The 17,370-nt window shown below is 42.4% G+C and overlaps 1 protein-coding gene and 1 pseudogene across 3 annotated transcripts in view; both read right to left on the reverse strand.

The window, feature by feature from the left end:
• LOC106589857 (caskin-2) overlaps window positions 1–7,147 on the reverse strand; it is a 94,523-nt gene extending 87,376 nt beyond the window's left edge. The window contains exons 1-2 of one of the 3 annotated variants that reach the window (XM_045710107.1): window positions 6,658–7,147; window positions 1,501–2,089 (exon numbers count right to left, since the gene is read on the reverse strand). In XM_045710107.1, the coding sequence (XP_045566063.1) occupies window positions 1,501–1,609 (109 nt within the window). In that variant the 5' untranslated portion in view covers window positions 1,610–2,089; window positions 6,658–7,147. Of the gene's footprint in view, window positions 1–1,500; window positions 2,090–6,657 lie in introns of those variants that run through there. The other 2 variants (XM_014180255.2, XM_014180258.2) reach the window with 2 other exon arrangements.
• Window positions 2,052–16,872, reverse strand: LOC123731419 (alpha-N-acetylgalactosaminide alpha-2,6-sialyltransferase 1-like; annotated as a pseudogene).
• Between the last annotated feature and the right edge of the window lie 498 nt (window positions 16,873–17,370).

The following is a 17,370-nucleotide window of genomic DNA, read 5'->3' on the forward strand; positions in this document are numbered from 1 at the left end:
TATACCCTGACTCCGCGTGAAATGAACGCAAGAGAAATGACACAATTTCACCTGGTTAATATTGCCTGCTAACCTGGATTTCTTTTAGCTAAATATGCAGGTTTAAAAATATATACTTCTGTGTATTGATTTTAAGAAAGGCATTGATGTTTATGGTTAGGTACAGTCGTGCAACGATTGTGCTTTTTTCGTAAATGCGCTTTTATTAAATCATCCCCCGTTTGGCGAAGTCGGCTGTCTTTGTTAGGAAGAAATAGTCTTCACAGTTCGCAACGAGCCAGGCGGCCCAAACTGCTGCATATACCCTGACTCTGTTGCAAGAGAAGTGACACATTTTCCCTAGTTAAAAGAAATTCATGTTAGCAGGCAATATTAACTAAATATGCAGGTTTAAAAAGATATACTTGTGTATTGATTTTAAGAAAGGCATTGATGTTTATGGTTGGAGCAACGTGTACCTAAGCAATTATATGCAACGCAGGACAGGCTAGATAAACTAGTAATATCATCAACCATGCGTAGTTAACTAGTGATTATGATTGATTGATTGTTTTTTATAAGATAAGTTTAATGCTAGCTAGCAACTTACCTTGGCTTCTTACTGCATTCGTGTAACAGGCAGGCTCCTCGTGGAGTGCAATGTAAAGCAGGTGGTTAGAGCAATGGACTAGTTAACCGTAAGGTTGCAAGATTGAATCCCCGAGCTGACAAGGTAAAAATCTGTCATTCTGCCCCTGAACAAGGCAGTTAACCCACCGTTCCTAGACCGTCATTGAAAATAAGAATGTGTTCTTAGCTGACTTGCCTAGTTAAATAAAAGGTGTAAAAAAGGTCAGTAAAAAAACATATATTTTAAAAAATAAAATCGGCGTCCAAAAATACCGATTTCCGATTGTTATGAAAACTTGAAATCGGCCCTAATTAAATCGGCCATTCCGATTAATCGGTCGACCTCTAATTTTTACCCCCCGCTTTGCTCACATGGGTACACTCGCAAATGGCCTCCAGTCCACCCATTATGACATTGTTGACTTGAATGCCCATTCTATTCATTCCATTTCTATGGCAGTCAAGAGCAGAGGAGAGGATACGTCCCCCCCTGAACGGTTATTACGGTGACCGCGGTCACGTTGCCAGCCAATTAATGTCGTCCCAAATTCCATGACCATCACAGCCCTAGTACCAGCGTCTTGTTTTTGGAGACAAAGTCATGTTTTTGTGGGGTTTGACTCCATTTAACTTCAAATTGTCCGACCGTTAAATGGATCACTGGTTGTGGTGAATGGTTGAACCTGATACTGCCATGTTAAAAAACGTTTCCCTTGATACAGAGAATAGTACCACTCAGATAAGGGACGGGCAATCTCTGTTTCACTCTCCCATACTATCCTCTGCTATACATTACATCAAGCCAACAGATACACATGCTCTGAAAACAAACACAGGCAGCATCAGGAATTTAAAAGGAAAGCAGGTAAGTGTGTGTGTCTAGGTACTCACTGGTTTTGTTGTATGTGACCTTGGCCAGGAGTTTGTGGGCCAGAAGTTTGTGGGCCAGGACGATGTCTCCACTCTTCACTGCTACCAGGAGGTCCTGCTCCTTACCCATGATTGACCACCACACAAGCGACCAGTGAGCACACACGGCCCTAACGAGGTCAGTAGTCTAAGCGGTCCTTGGCAGTCGAGGGCTCAACGTCACACAGTCAGGTGCATGGTGAGTCCTTCAGCTCTTCAAAATCAGATACAATGATGAACGTATAGAGGAGCGTCTCAAAACACCCAAACCAGCCAGACAGTCAGTCTGTGTCAATCAGTTAGGAAAGGACCAGACCATTGTTACTAACTGGGTGAGGCTAGGCACCAGCTGGGTGAGATGGTGAGATACATCGGGGGAGTTGGTTGTTGTTCCTCTGCCTTTTTGTTGGTCGGTTGGTTTCCAGAGTGTGTTTGTGTGTGGGGCCTGGTTGTTGTCTGTCCTGGTCTAAATTAAAACGTAGTATTTCTGGAGTTGTCCTCAGGGCTGGGTGTGTTGCATAGTCTACTTGTCCTCAGGGCTGGGTGTGTTTCGGGTTCTCCTCTGTGGAACCTGGAACAGTAGAAAACAGAGACATGCCTTCACGAGCTGGGAATTTACTACCATTCAATGAAACCACTTGCAAAGCTCAGTGTGGAGCCAATGCACTGCTAGGCTAGTACTCAACTACACTTCAAGTATACAGCAATGTAAATGATAAACAAAAATGACTTTATCAAGGACGACATCCCCTCTAAATATTTTATTGGTATAAGTGTGTTATTACAGGTTGTTACTACAACCTAATTAAGGATGGGTGTCATTCTACAACCATTATTTGACTCAGGAAGCCCTTCCACCATGGTTACCTTTACTCCTTCCACTTTCCCCTCAACTGGTTTTTTTTGCCCTAGGAGCTGTCTGGAACTCCAATTGCCAATTCTCCTAAGATAGTACGTAACATAGGGAACAGGGTGACATTAGGAACGCACCGTAGAAGGCAGAAGTGACTGCATCTTAATCCCGTTCCCTAAATGCTACATCACAGAGGACAAAGCCATGCAGCAGCACTAAGAGGATAAAAAATATCCAGGAGAAAGGTAAAAAATATATTTGGACACACCTACTCATTCCAGGGTTTTTCTTTATTTTTACTATTTTCTGCATTGTAGAATAATAGTGAAGACATCAACACAATGAAATTACACATATGGAATCATGTAGTAACCAACAACAACAAAAAAGTGTTAAGAATCTAAAATATATTTGAATTTGTTTCAAAGTAGCCACCCTTTGCCTTGACAGCTTTGCATACTCTTGGCATTCTCTCAACCAGCTTCATGAGGTAGTCACCTGGAATGCATTTCAATTAACAAATGTGCCTTGTTAAATAATTTGTGGAATCTCTTTCCTTCTTAATGCCTTTGAGCCAATCAGTGTTGTGACAAGGTAGGGGAGGTATTCAGAAGATAGCCCTATTTGGTAAAAGACCAAGTCCATATTATGGCAAGAACAGCTCAAATAAGCAAAGAGAAAAAACAGTCCATCATTACTTTAAGACATGAAGGTCAGTCAATCCAGAAAATTTCAAGTACTTTGAAAGTTTCTTCAAGTGCAGTCACAAAAACCATCAAGCGCTATGATGAAACTGGCTCTCATGAGGACCGCCACAGGAATGGAAGATCAAGCGTTACCTCTGCTGCAGAGGATAAGTTCATTCGAGTTACCAGCCTCAAGTTGCAGCCCAAATAAATGCTTCAGAGTTCAAGTAACAGACACATCTCAACATCAACTGTTCAGAGGAGACTGCGTGAATCAGGACTTCATGGTCGAATTGCTGCAAAGAAACCACCACTAAAGGACACCAAGAAGAAGAGACTTGCTTGGGCCAAGAAACACGAGCGATAAACAATAGACTGGTGGAAATCTGTCCTTTGGTCTGATGAGTCCAAATATGATATTTTTTGTTCCAACCCCCGTGTCTTTGTGAGACGCAGAGTAGGTGAACGGATGATCTCCGCATGTGTGGTTCCCACCATGAAGCATGGAGGAGGACGTATGATGTTGTGGGAGTGCTTTACTGGTGACACTGATTTATTTAGAATTCAAGGCACACTTAACCAGAATGGCTACCACAGCATTCTGCAGCGAAACACCATCCCATCTGGTTAGTGCTTAGTGGGATTATCATTTGTTTTTCAACAGGACAATGACCCAACACACCACCAGGCTGTGTAAGGGCTATTTGACCAAGAAGGAGAGTGATGGAGTGCTGCATCAGATGACCTGGCCTCCACAATCACCCAACCTCAACCCAATTGAGATGGTTTAGGGATGAGTTGGACCGCAGAGTGAAGGATAAGCAGCCAACAAGTGCTCAGCATATGTGGGAACTCCTTCAAGACTGTTGGAAAAGCATTCCAGATGAAGCTGGTTGAGAGAACACCAAGAGTGTGCAAAGCTGTCAAGGAAAAGGGTGGCTATTTGAAGAAACTAAAATGTAAAATATATTTTGATTTGTTTAACACTTTTTGGTTACCACGTTTCCATATGTGTTATTTCATAGTTTGTCTCTTCACTATTATTCTACAATGTAAAAAAACCAGTAAAAATAATGGAAAACCCTTGAATGAGGTGTCCAAACTTTTGACGGGTACTTTATATAAAAATAAAAAACATTTTGGTGGGGGGTTTGTGTGCAGCTGCAAGTGAATGAGATGAGGCACATCAGACATCGAACGCAGAGCTGTAGCCACCCAGCCCCAATTAAAACACGAGATCTTCTGGGCAAAAACAAATGAGAGACTGATGAAAAGAAAAAGTGGAGAAATAAACACAGACAGAAGGGGGTTGAGAGAGAGTGAGAGTTAATTTGACTTGCTTTAGAAAGAGAGAGAAGAGAAAGAGAGACTAGAATCAACAGACTGCATTTTGTACAGGTACCCCCTGTATATATCCTCCACATTGACTCTGTACCGTACCCCCTGTATATAGCCTCCACATTGACTCTGTACCGGTACCCCCTGTATATAGTCTCCACATTGACTCTGTACCGTAACACCCTGTATATAGCCTCCACAATGACTCTGTACCTGTACCCCTTGTATATAGTCTCCACATTGACTCTGTACCGGTACACCCTGTATATAGCCTCCACATTGACTCTGTACCGGTACACCCTGTATATAGCCTCCACATTGACTCTGTACCGGTACACCCTGTATATAGCCTCCACATTGACTCTGTACCAGTACCCCCTGTATATAGCCTCCACAATGACTCTGTACCAGTACCCCCTGTATATAGCCTCCACATTGACTCTGTACCAGTACCCCCTGTATATAGCCTCCACATTGACTCTGTACCGGTACACCCTGTATATAGCCTCCACATTGGCTCTGTACCAGTACCCCCTGTATATAGCCTCCACATTGACTCTGTACCGGTACACCCTGTATATAGCCTCCACATTGGCTCTGTACCAGTTCCCCCTGTATATAGCCTCCACATTGACTCTGTACCGGTACACCCTGTATATAGCCTCCACATTGACCCTGTACCAGTACCCCCGTATATAGCCTCCACATTGACTCTGTACCAGTTCCCCCTGTATATAGCCTCCACATTGACCCTGTACCAGTACCCCCTGTATATAGCCTCCACATTGACTCTGTACCAGTACCCCCTGTATATAGCCTCGCTTATTATTTTACTGCTGCTTTACAATTATTTGTTACTTTATTTTCTATTTTTTAACTTAACACGTATTTATCTTTTTTAACTTCTTAAAGCATTGTTGGTTAAGGGCTTGTAAGTAAGCATTTCACTGTAAGGTTGTATTCCTGTTGTATTTGGCACATGTGACAAATACGTTTTCATTTGTATAACGACAAAAGAAAATCTGTCATGACAACTGAATGTGGGTACTTTTTGTTTGTCACCTGTGCTATAGACTTGGCAAAGAATTTTCCTTCACAAGGACAATAATCTATTCTTTCTATTTTACTCTACCCCATTCAATAGCATGTTTTCCCCCATTCTTCTGAAAGCTTGTGCTGGGACATAATGATGTCTGGCACAACAATGTGTTAGAAGGAGGAGCTGTTATTGGTGTCTGTCTGTCTACAGCAGGGCTTCTGTTTAGGTTGTGGGGCTAACTACATCTAGCCTATACAACACTGTGGTAGGTTATTGTACACATCAGATCACATCCGCTTTGATGATAATATCATGCTATTTTAGGCTACACTTATGTGAAGGGAGATGGCATCATGTAAGGAAGCAGTCATGAAACCATTTTAACTCCATTCAGAAGTTAGGCTATATGATCTCTGAACTTATTATTTAACTAGGCAAGACAGTTAAGAACAAATTGTTATTTACAATGACAGCCTACTCTGGCCAAACACTAACGACGCTGGACCAATTGTGCGCTGCCATATGGGACTCCCAATCACGGCCGGTTGTGATACAGCCTGGAATCGAACCAGGGTCTGTGTTGACGCCTGTAGCACTGAGATGTAGTGCCTAGACCGCTACGCTACTCGGAAGCCCGACCAGCTAGTAGTAGCTTAATGCCATTCATTCGTGCCATGATGAGCCACTAATTTAAAACGGGTCATGCGCCTTGCTTGCCAGATAGCAAATGACTGTCCTATTGATTGACACCAAGCCAACCAAGCCCGTGCACGTTTTGTTTTTTGTCCTAGCACTACACAGCCGATTCAAATAATCAAAGCTTGTTGATGAGTTGGTCATAGTGCTAGGGCAAAAAACAAAACGGAGTTTAAGAAACCCTGGTTTAGAGGGTGTCATAACGTCACATCATAGCTTAATCAGCAGCTGTCCATGAGGGAGGCACATGTAGAAACATTTGTAAGTAAACACAGTGCTGCTAGCTAGATTGCCTCCCTGTAGTTAGGGAAACAAACTGGCCTTAAAACAAACCTGAGATAGCCAGCTATATAGGCTACTATTGACAAGCAGGTGTACCCATCTATCTGGAAACAAACAGATCAGTGGTTTTCAAATCTCTCCTCCGGGTCCCCCGGACGTTTCACCTAATCAAGTGTTTTTTGATTTGTGGTCTTGCAAGACCGCTCAATAATAAACGAACGAAGAGGGAAAATACAACAACTCACCAGAAAATGTTGCCAGATGTTATCCGGTCCTTGACCTTGGACTGGTGAAGGGTTGCAGCCAGGGTGTCGTGCTCAGCGAGTCAGGTGCTTGTAGACTCAATCTGCCTGTATGGAGAAGTTATGCTGCTACTGGCAACACATCATCCAGACAACATTTAGACAAATTATTACAAGTCAAACTGACATTATTCAGTTAAATCTTATTTTGCTTCCAGTAAAGAAAATCCTATCATTCTCGTCAGACAGACAATTCCTGAAGGATAACTCGCCTGAATTGTCCCTGTGCTAAGAGGACATTTCTGTAGCCAAATCCCTCTGCGACCAAGAGCGAAACGCGTGGCTCCGCCTCCACACGCATCAAAACTCTGGTGGATGAGTTCCTCCCTACTCAAAACACAGGTCCAGGATCAGATTACCATGCTCCCATACCATCCTTAATCATTAGGGGAGTGAACAAATCTATGACTCTGTATCGGTAGTTAGGTTAAAGTTCTAATTTATTGGAGCTAGATAAATTAAGATGTCCATAGTAGACAAGACATGGTTTTAGGTCGGGTTTACCATGTACAAATATTCGAAAGCCGCGCAATCCAAGTGGCATTTAAATTGCTCTGATAGGATTTGGAAAAGAGTGTGTGTATGTAGTCAACGAAACTTAAATAAAACGGTCCACAGTTCGAAGTTGTTAGGTTTTAGTGACGCCTGCTGGTAAGACGGGGTATCGTAAGTAACACACCCGTTGCACTCAAACCAAATGGACCGCTGCAGTGTGCTTTCAAAAGTAAGACAATGAAAGACATGTATTTTAGTCTTGTTTAAACAATGAATCATGCATAGCTTCTCTTACAGAGCGAGTAAACTATTTGAAACAGATTAGGTCAAGGATGTAAAAATGTTAACCATTCTTTGCCATTTTAACACAATCTTGCATCACTCAAAGAATGTTCTGTCTAGGTAGCAAACTCAAACATGAGTGGGAGTGAGTGTTACAATGCCTCCTATCTCCTTGGCTCATTGCACGCTTTCAGAACCACTCACAGTGCATTCAACACTGACATTACTTTGAGTTTTGAGTCATCTGAGGATACATTGGGTTTTATCTGTAACATCTATGTACAATGAAAATGCAGCGATTAAAATGTACAGTCAATGATACAAGTCTAAGGATGATATTTTCATAATCAGTTATCCACATGTCCCTTTCCAATGTACAGTTTGATACATTTTTGTGTCATGGAACTACATCCATGTTTTCATCTCCTTTATATAATCATGATTGACGACAAATACAATTGGTGAGTGTTGTTTGTCGTAGTAGTAGTTTGGGTACTTGTAGTCCAAGGTGCTGAAGCCATAGGCACCTGCTTGAGAGAAAAGACAAGAAGATCATTTCATATTGTGAACTGACACTTCATGAGAACCACATAATGCATCTTCAGTGAGTAGTTTTCACTGGGTACCGGGTGGACATGTCCCTACCCACACTCTGAAATATAATTTTTGTCCCCCCCAGTTTAACTTCTATGGGCTAGGTGGGATGTTAGAGTCCCACTCTATTCAACAGCCAGTGGAATCGCCTGGTGCGAAATACAAATACCTCAAAATGCATTCATTTCAAGATTTCAAACATACGACTATTTTACACTATTTGAAAGATAAGACTCTCGTTAATAATTGGAATGTGATACAAAATAGGCAACAGTGTGCTTTAGGACCATGCGGACGCCTACGAACAGTCGGGTAGGCTGTTTTGGAGTGTTTATCTGACTGGGAAAAAAAATCATATATATACACACTACCGTCAAAAGTATATACACCTACTCATTTAAGGGTTTTCCTGATTTTTACTATTTTCTATATTGTAAAATAATGGTGAAAACATCAAAACTATGAAATAACACATATGGAATCATGTAGTAAACAAAAAAGTGTTCAACAAATCAAAATATATTTTATATTTCACATTCTTCAAATAGCCACCCTTTGATTTGATGACAGCTTTGACATTCTCTCAACCAGCTTCATGAGGTAGTCACCTGGAATGCATTTCAATTAACAGGTGTGCCTTTTTAAAAGTTAATTTGTGGGATTTCTTTCCTTCTTAATGCGTTTGATCAGTTGTGTTGTGACAAGGTAGGGGGTATACAGAGGAGGATAGCCTTATTTCAAATCAAATCAAAAAGTTTATTTGTCACGTGCGCCGAATACAACAGGTGTAGACCTTACAGTGAAATGCTTACTTACAGGCTCTAACCAATAGTGCAAAAAAGGTATTAGGTGAACAATATGTAAGTAAAGAAATAAAACAACAGTAAAGAGACAGGCTATATACAGTAGCGAGGCTATAAAAGTAGCGAGGCTACATACAGACACCGGTTAGTCAGGCTGATTGAGGTAGTGTGTACATGTAGATATGGTTAAAGTGACTATGCATATATGATGAACAGAGAGTAGCAGTAGTGTAAAAGAGGGGTTGGCGGGTGGTGGGTGGGACTCAATGCAGATAGCCCGGTTAGCCAATGTGTGGGAGCACTGCTTGGTCGGCCCAATTGAGGTAGTATGTACATCAATGTATAGTGACTATGTATATATGATAAACAGAGAGTAGCAGCAGCGTAAAAAGAGGGGTTGGGGGGGGGGCACACAATGCAAATAGTCCGGGTAGCCATTTGATTACCTGTTCAGGAGTCTTATGGCTTGTGGGTAAAAACTGTTGAGAAGCCTTTTTGTCCTAGACTTGGCACTCCGGTACCGCTTGCCATGCAGTAGTAGAGAGAACAGTCTATGACTGGGGTGGCTGGGGTCTTTGACAATTTTTAGGGCCTTCCTCTGACACCGCCTGGTGTAGAGGTCCTGGATGGCAGGCAGCTTAGCCCCAGTGATGTACTGGGCCGTACGCACTACCCTCTGTAGTGCCTTGCGGTCAGAGGCCGATCAATTGCCATACCAGGCAGTGATGCAACCAGTCAGGATGCTCTCGATGTTGCAGCTGTAGAACCTTTTGAGGATCTCAGGACCCACGCCAAATCTTTTTAGTTTCCTGAGGGGGAATAGGCTTTGTCGTGCGCTCTTCACGACTATCTTGGTGTGTTTGGACCATTCTAGTTTGTTGTTGATGTGGACACCAAGGAACTTGAAGCTCTCAACCTGCTCCACTACAGCCCCGTCGATGAGAATGGGGGCGTGCTCGGTCCTCCTTTTCCTGTAGTCCACAATCATCTCCTTAGTCTTGGTTACGTTGAGGGATAGGTTGTTATTCTGGCACCACCCGGCCAGGTCTCTGACCTCCTCCCTATAGGCTGTCTCGTCGTTGTCGGTGATCAGGCCTACCACTATTGTGTCGTCTGCAAACTTAATGATGGTGTTGGAGTCGTGCCTGGCCATGCAGTCGTGGGTGAACAGGGAGTACAGGAGGGGACTGAGCACGCACCCCTGGGGAGTTCCAGTGTTGAGGATCAGCATGACAGATGTGTTGCTACCTACCCTCACCACCTGGGGGCGGCCCATCAGGAAGTCCAGGATCCTTAGCTTAGTGATGAGCTTTGAGGGTACTATGGTGTTGAACGCTGAGCTGTAGTCAATGAATAGAATTTTCACATAAGTGTTCCTTTTGTCCAGGTGGGAAAGGGCAGTGTGGAGTGCAATAGAGATTGCATCATCTGTGGATCTGTTTGGGCGGTATGCAAATTGGAGTGGGTCTTGGATTTCTGGGATAATGGGGTTGATGTGAGCCATTACCAACCTTTCAAAGCACTTCATGGCTACGGACGTGAGTGCTACAGGTCTGTAGTCATTTAGACAGGTTGCCTTTGTGTTCTTGGGCACAGGGACTATGGGGATCTGCTTGAAACATGTTGGTATTACAGACTCAATCAGGGACATGTTGAAAATGTCAGTGAAGACACCTGCCAGTTGGTCAGCACATGGCCGGAGCACACATCCTGGTAATCCGTCTGGCCCCGCAGCCTTGTGTATGTTGACCTGTTTAAAGGTCTTACTCACGTCAGCTACAGAGAGCGTGATCACACAGTCGTCCGGAACTGCTGATGCTCTCCTGCATACCTGTGTTGCTTGCCTCGAAGCGAGTATAGAAGTGATTTAGCTTGTCTGGTAGGCTCGTGTCACTGGGCAGCTCGCGGCTGTTCTTCCCTTTGTAGTCTGTAATAGTTTGCAAGCCCTGGCACATAAGATGAGCGTCGGAGCCGGTGTAGTATGATTCAATCTTAGCCCTGTATTGTCGATTTGCCTGTTTGATGGTTCGTCGCAGGGCATAGCAGGATTTCTTGTAAGTTTCCGGGTTAGAGTCCCGCACCTTGAAAGCGGCAGCTCTACTCTTTAGCTCAGTGCGAATGTTGCCTGTAATCCATGGCTTCTGGTTTGGGTATGTACGTACAGTCACTGTGGGGACGACGTCCTTGATGCACTTATTGATAAAGCCAGGGACTGATGTGGTGTACTTGTATTTGCTAAAAGACCAAGTCCATATTATGGCAAGAACAGCTCAAATAAGCAAAGAGAAACGACAGTCCATTATCACTTTAAGACATGATCAGTCAATACGGAACATTTCAAGAACTTTGAAAGTTTCTTCAAGTGCAGTCGCAAAACCATCAAGTGCTATGATGAAACTGGCTCTCATGAGGACCACCGCAGGAATGGAAGACCCAGAGTTACCTCTGCTGCAGAGGATAAGTTCATTAGAGTTAACAGCCTCAGAAATTGCAGCCCAAAAAAATGCTTCAGAGTTCAAGTAACAGACACATCTCAACATCAACTGTTCATTGGAGACTGCGTGAATCAGGCCTTCATGGTTGACTTTCTGCAAAGAAACCACTACTAAAGGGCACCAATAAGAAGAAGAGACTTGCTTGGGCCAAGAAACACGAACAATGGACATTAGACCGGTGGAAATTTGTCCTTTCGTCTGATGAGTCCAAATTGGAGATTCCAACCGCCGTGTCTTTGTGAGATGCACAGTAGATGAACGGATGATCTCCGCATGTGTATTTCCCACCATGAAGCATGGAAGAGGAGGTGTTATGGTGTGGGGGTGCTTTGCTGGTGACACTGTCTGTGATTTATTTAGAATTCAAGGCACACTTAACCAGCATGGCTACCACAGCATTCTGCAGCGATACGCTGCAGAATGCATCTCAAATCAGATCGCATCTGGTTTGGGCTTAGTGGGACTATCATTTGTTTTTCAACAGGACAGGACAATGACCCAACACACCTCCAGGTTGTGTAAGGGCTGTTTTACCAAGAAAGAGAGTGATGGAGTGCTGCATCAGATGACCTGGCCTCCACAATCTCCCAACCTCAACCCAATTGAGATGGTTTAGGATGAGTTGGACTGCAGAGTGAAGGAAAAGTAGCCAACAAGTGCTCAGCATATGTGGGAACTCCTTCAAGACTGTTGGAAAAGCATTCTAGGTGAAGCTGGTTAAGAGAATGCCAAGAGTGTGCAAAGCTGTCATCAAGGCAAAGGGTGGCTATTTGAAGAATCTCAAATATAAAATACATTTTGATTTGTTTAACAACTTTTTGGTTACTAAATGATTCCATATGTGTTATTTCATAGTTTTAATGTCTTCACTATTATTCTACAATGTAGAAAATAGTAAAAATAAAGAAAAACCCTTAAATGAGTAGGTGTTCTAAAACTTTTGACCGGTAGTGTACATATATAGTTATGCCCCCCCCCACTTCTAAAACCAAAGTTGCGCCCCTGTGTAGATCTACTGTATGACTGTAGGGTTGTCTTCAGCCTCCAGTACCTCAGAAACCTGTCAGAAGTTACCTCAGACACTACATTTGTGTCATGATGACCCTGGAGTCAAGTTAACTTTTGAAGGGCCCTCAAGAGTTGGTCCTACCTGCTCCAGATGTATCTGAGGTAGTCAGGGTGGAGAAAGTAGTAGCTGCTCTTGTTAAAATGGCCACCATAATATGATCTCAGCCTGGAACAGAATCAGTAAACACGATACCCCATGAAATGTCAAGCGCTTTGAGAAATGCACTGAAATCATATCAAAACAAATGCATTGATAATAATAGTTATGACGTCCATCCATTAAATTTCTCTGCTGGTATTCTTCTGTTCTTCATCAGTGACTCTAGGAAGTTGCAGTCTATTGAGCCTTCTGGGATCAGAACACACAGATAAAAAAGATGGAATGAGGATTCCATGTTAAAGGGTTAAGTGATTTTTGTTCTCTTATCTAACCTTTATCTAAACCATGTCTAAACTCATGTAATTTATCTAAACTCATGTCCCATTGCGATAAATTATCTCTGGTATAGCCGAGGGGGTATCTTCATGTAAAAATCACTGGATGATTCAGAAGATTTACTGCTGTTGTCATTGTCTACGTCCAGCGCTTGAGTTGGGTAGGAGCTCACCAAGCCGGAGTACCAGCACCTCATTTACTACTGCTTGAGCTCCTGTTCCTCATAGAATATTAGCTCAAAAGTATTGTGTTGCTCCTTGCACCTAAATATAAAACAGTACCGGCACCCAAAATAAGTACAGACTCCGATTTCAGTCCAAGTCAAGCGCTGTGCGTCCCAAATGACACCCTGTCCCCTAAATATCCCCTATGGGCCCTGGTTAAAAGTAGTGGACTGTATAGGGAAACGGGTGCTGTTTGGTAGGCAGCCATTGTTACACACCTTGTTGTGGGGTAGCTGTCTGAAGCCTTGTTTCTTCAGACTGCCCAGTGATGTTATGATGGAAAAGGATGTGTGGACGAAGACGGATGTTCTGCTTCCAACGTCATGTTCAAAACCAGCAGTGACAACCCCATTCATCCCAAAGGAGATATTTTTAGTTTCCAACAGGTCTAAAGGGTTTCACTAGGAGAGGACCCAGTTGTGGTCAAAAAATTGCTGCACTGAAACTCAGTGGGTCAGTGTCCCGCGGACACAGATTAAGACTAGTCCTGTATGGTACTTTTTGTTGTTGTTTTTACCAACTGGATCAGGGTCAGATTATTGTTTAGCTAACTGATGGGTATTGTCAGAACTGGGAGCTAAGAGCTGATCCTGAATCAGTTACATGGGCCTAACCAGATTAAAACCATTTACATCAGCTTTATGAGAAATGCCCCTCACAAGATCAAAGTTCAACAATCCTACTCAAAGTACAATCTGTGTGTGAGCACACCTCACCTAAACACAAAGTCACGGGCATCTATAACGTTCCCCATCCCAGAGCTGTTGAATATTCCTCCATTGTCCACCACAGCACAGAAAATCCACACAGAAATACAGAGATGTATACATTATAAAACACAGAATAACATACAGTACGGGATATATTCACATAATAACATGTTTACACACAGACAGAGATACAGAGAGAGAGAGAGAGATTGTAGCCCATGAAACCAAAGGGGTTGTTGAAATGGGCCAGTCGGTTCCATTCACTAACACTACTGAGCTGGTTCCTGTCAATGAAAAGCTGTATGTAGGTAATAAAGGCCTTCTGAAAATCTGGATCGCTGGAATTCCTGATGGACTATTCTGAACAGGTCTTTGAACACAGGGAGTGTAAATACACAAGGATTCAACCGAATCTGAACAACACATGCTGTGTGAATAACAAACTGCATTTGCTTCAAGGTGCTAATATAAAGAGTTGACAATTAAATGCAAAAGAGGTTCCTGAAAGTATTACTGTTAAGCAATGAGTTAATGCATAATCTCTAAAGGTCTAAGCCGTTGTGGTGAAGGGGGAGGCAAATTATTACATTTGGCCTTTACAACTAAAGCCCAAAGAAATGTATTTAACAACAAAAGACAGTCAAACATTTTTGCATAAGGAATAAGGTTTTGAAGTGTTTGTCCTATATCTAGGAGATATAAGAAAGCTCAGGATGGATATATATATATATATATATATATGTATATATATATATATATATATGTGTGTATGTATATGTATGTATGTATATATATATATATATATGTGTATATACATACATACATACATACATACATACATACATACATACATACATACATACATACATACATACATACAGTGCATTGGGAAAGTATTCAGACCCTTTAAATTCCACATATTGTTACGTTACAGCCTTATTCTAAAATTGATTAAAACAAAAAATCCCCTCATCATTCGACACACAATACCCCATAATGACAAAGCAAAAACACATTTTCAGACATTTTGCAAATCACAATTACATAAGTATTCAGACCCTTTACTCAGTACTTTGTTGAAGCACCTTTGACAGCGATTAAAACCTAGAGTCTTCTTCAGTATGATGCTTGACACACCTGTATTTGGGGAGTTTCTCCCATTTTTCTCTGCAGATCCTCTCAAGCTCTGTCAGGTTGGATGGGGAGAGTCGCTGCACAGCCATTTTCAGGTCTCTCCAGAGATGTTTGATCAAGTTCAGGTCCAGTCTCTGGCTAGGCCACTCAAGGACATTCAGAGACTTGTCTCTAAACAACTCCTGCATTGTCTTGGCTGTCTGCTTAGGGTCGTTGTCCTGTTGGAAGGTGAACCTTCGCCCCAGTCTGAGGTCCTGAACTCTCTGGAGCAGGTTTTCATCAAGGATCTCTCTGTACCTTGTTCCGTTCATCTTTCCCTCAATCCTGACTAGTCTCCCAGTCCCTGCCGCTGAAAAACACCCCCACAGCATGATGCTGCCACCACCATGTTTCACTGTAGGGATGGTGCCAGGTTTCCTCCAGACGTGACGCTTGGCATTCAGGCCAAAGAGTTCAATCTTGGTTTCAGACCAGAGAGTCTTGTTTCTCATGGTCTGAGAGTCTTTAGGTGCCTTTTGGCAAACTCCAAGCTGGATGTCATGTGCCTTTTACTCAGGAGTGGCTTCCGTCCTCACTCTGCCATAAAGGCCTGATTGGTGGAGTGCTGCAGAGATGTTTCTCCTTCTGGAAGCTTCTCCCATCTCCACAGAGGAACTCTGGAGCTCTGTCAGAGTGACCATCGGATTCTTCGTCATCTCCCTGACCAAGGCCCTTCTACCCCGATTGATCAGTTTGGCCGGACGGCCAGCTCTAGAAAGAGTCTTGGTGGTTCCATATTCTTCCATTTAAGAATGATGGAGGCCACTGTGTTCTTGGGGACCTTCAATGCTGCAGAAATGTTGTGGTACCCTTCCCCAGATCTGTGCCTCGACACAATCTGTCTCGGAGGTCTACGGACAATTCCTTCAACCTCATGGCTTGGTTTTTGCTCTGACATGCACTGTCAACTGTGGGACCTTATATAGACGGTTGTGTGCCTTTCCATATAATGTCCAATCGATTGAATTTACCACAAGTGGACTCCAATCAAGTTGTAGAAACATCAAGGATGAGCAATAGAAACAAGATGCACCTGAGCTCAATTTTGAGTCTCAAATCAAATGTTTTATTGGTCACATACACACGTTTAGCAGATGTTATTGCGGGTGTAGCGAAATGGTTGTCTCATAGCAAAGGGTCTGAATACTTATTTACATAAGGTATTTCTGGTAGTTTTTTTTAATAAATGTGCAACATTTTGCTTTGTCATTATGAGGTATTATGTGTAGACTGATGAGGATTGTTTTTATTTAACCCATTAAGGCTGTAACGTAACAAAATGTTGAAAAAGTCAAGGGGTCTGAATACTTCCCGAATGCACTGTAATATATATATATATATATATATATATATATATTTTACACATTTACTGAACAAAAATATAAATGCAACATGTAAAGTGTTGGTCCCATGTTTCATGAGCTGAAATAAAAGATCACAGAACATTTCTATAGGCACAGAAAGCTTCCAAACAACACTAGGTCTGTCAGGTTGCCCCCCAGGTGGTCTAGATAAGCATCGAAATACAACACATTTGTTTGTATTTTTCATTTACAAGTCTCTGCCATTATCAGTAAAAAGCTACACATACTGTTAAAGTACACTACAGTAAGAGCTTATCAAAACCTGATAATAGCATCGTGTTATCCTGGGGTTTATACAGAACACATCTTCAGTGTGACTCTTTGCTATGAGGACTTACCGAATACTGATCCTCTTGTTGACACTCTCATTGAAGAACACATAACCAGAGATGGAGTACAGACAAGACCAAAACTATCAGGAAAGCTTTCCAAGGGTACATTTCTCTGCTTTTCTGATGGAGTTGAAAAGCTGTGTGTTTTTCCAATGCAGGTACAGTACTTGTTCTTGCTCCATGGCTGACCCTGTCACACCTCATTTAGAAACAGTTACACTACAGTTAATACACACCTTTAATTTGTATTTAAATCCTGTCAGCAATTCTTCCGTTCCCTTCCAGTTGTGTGTCCAAGTTAAGAGTGTTTGGTTCTTATTTTCCATGTCTAGTGAAGTCATATCCGAAAAAATATGTTTTATACTTACCTTACTTTCATCATGTGTTTGAATAGGTTTATCCTTAGCACATTTCCCTGTTCTGTTATGCAACCTGTTCGTGATGTCTCTCCTTTTTTGAAGAACCACACACACACACAAACCTTTACCTAGTCCAACCACAAGTCCTCAATAAATATGTCAACATCTGTTTGCTCTCTGACCGGAGCATTGTATCCCTGGTGACATCTATCCACCCAGTTACCTTTCTTGGGTTCCTTAGCCTATTTTTCAGCCCCCTTTACAGCGCTTTGAGCATGTGGAAAAACGCTATATAAATCCAATCAATTATTATCTGAGCAA

Source organism: Salmo salar, chromosome ssa28, assembly GCF_905237065.1.
Source record: "Salmo salar chromosome ssa28, Ssal_v3.1, whole genome shotgun sequence".
Lineage (NCBI taxonomy): Eukaryota > Metazoa > Chordata > Actinopteri > Salmoniformes > Salmonidae > Salmo > Salmo salar.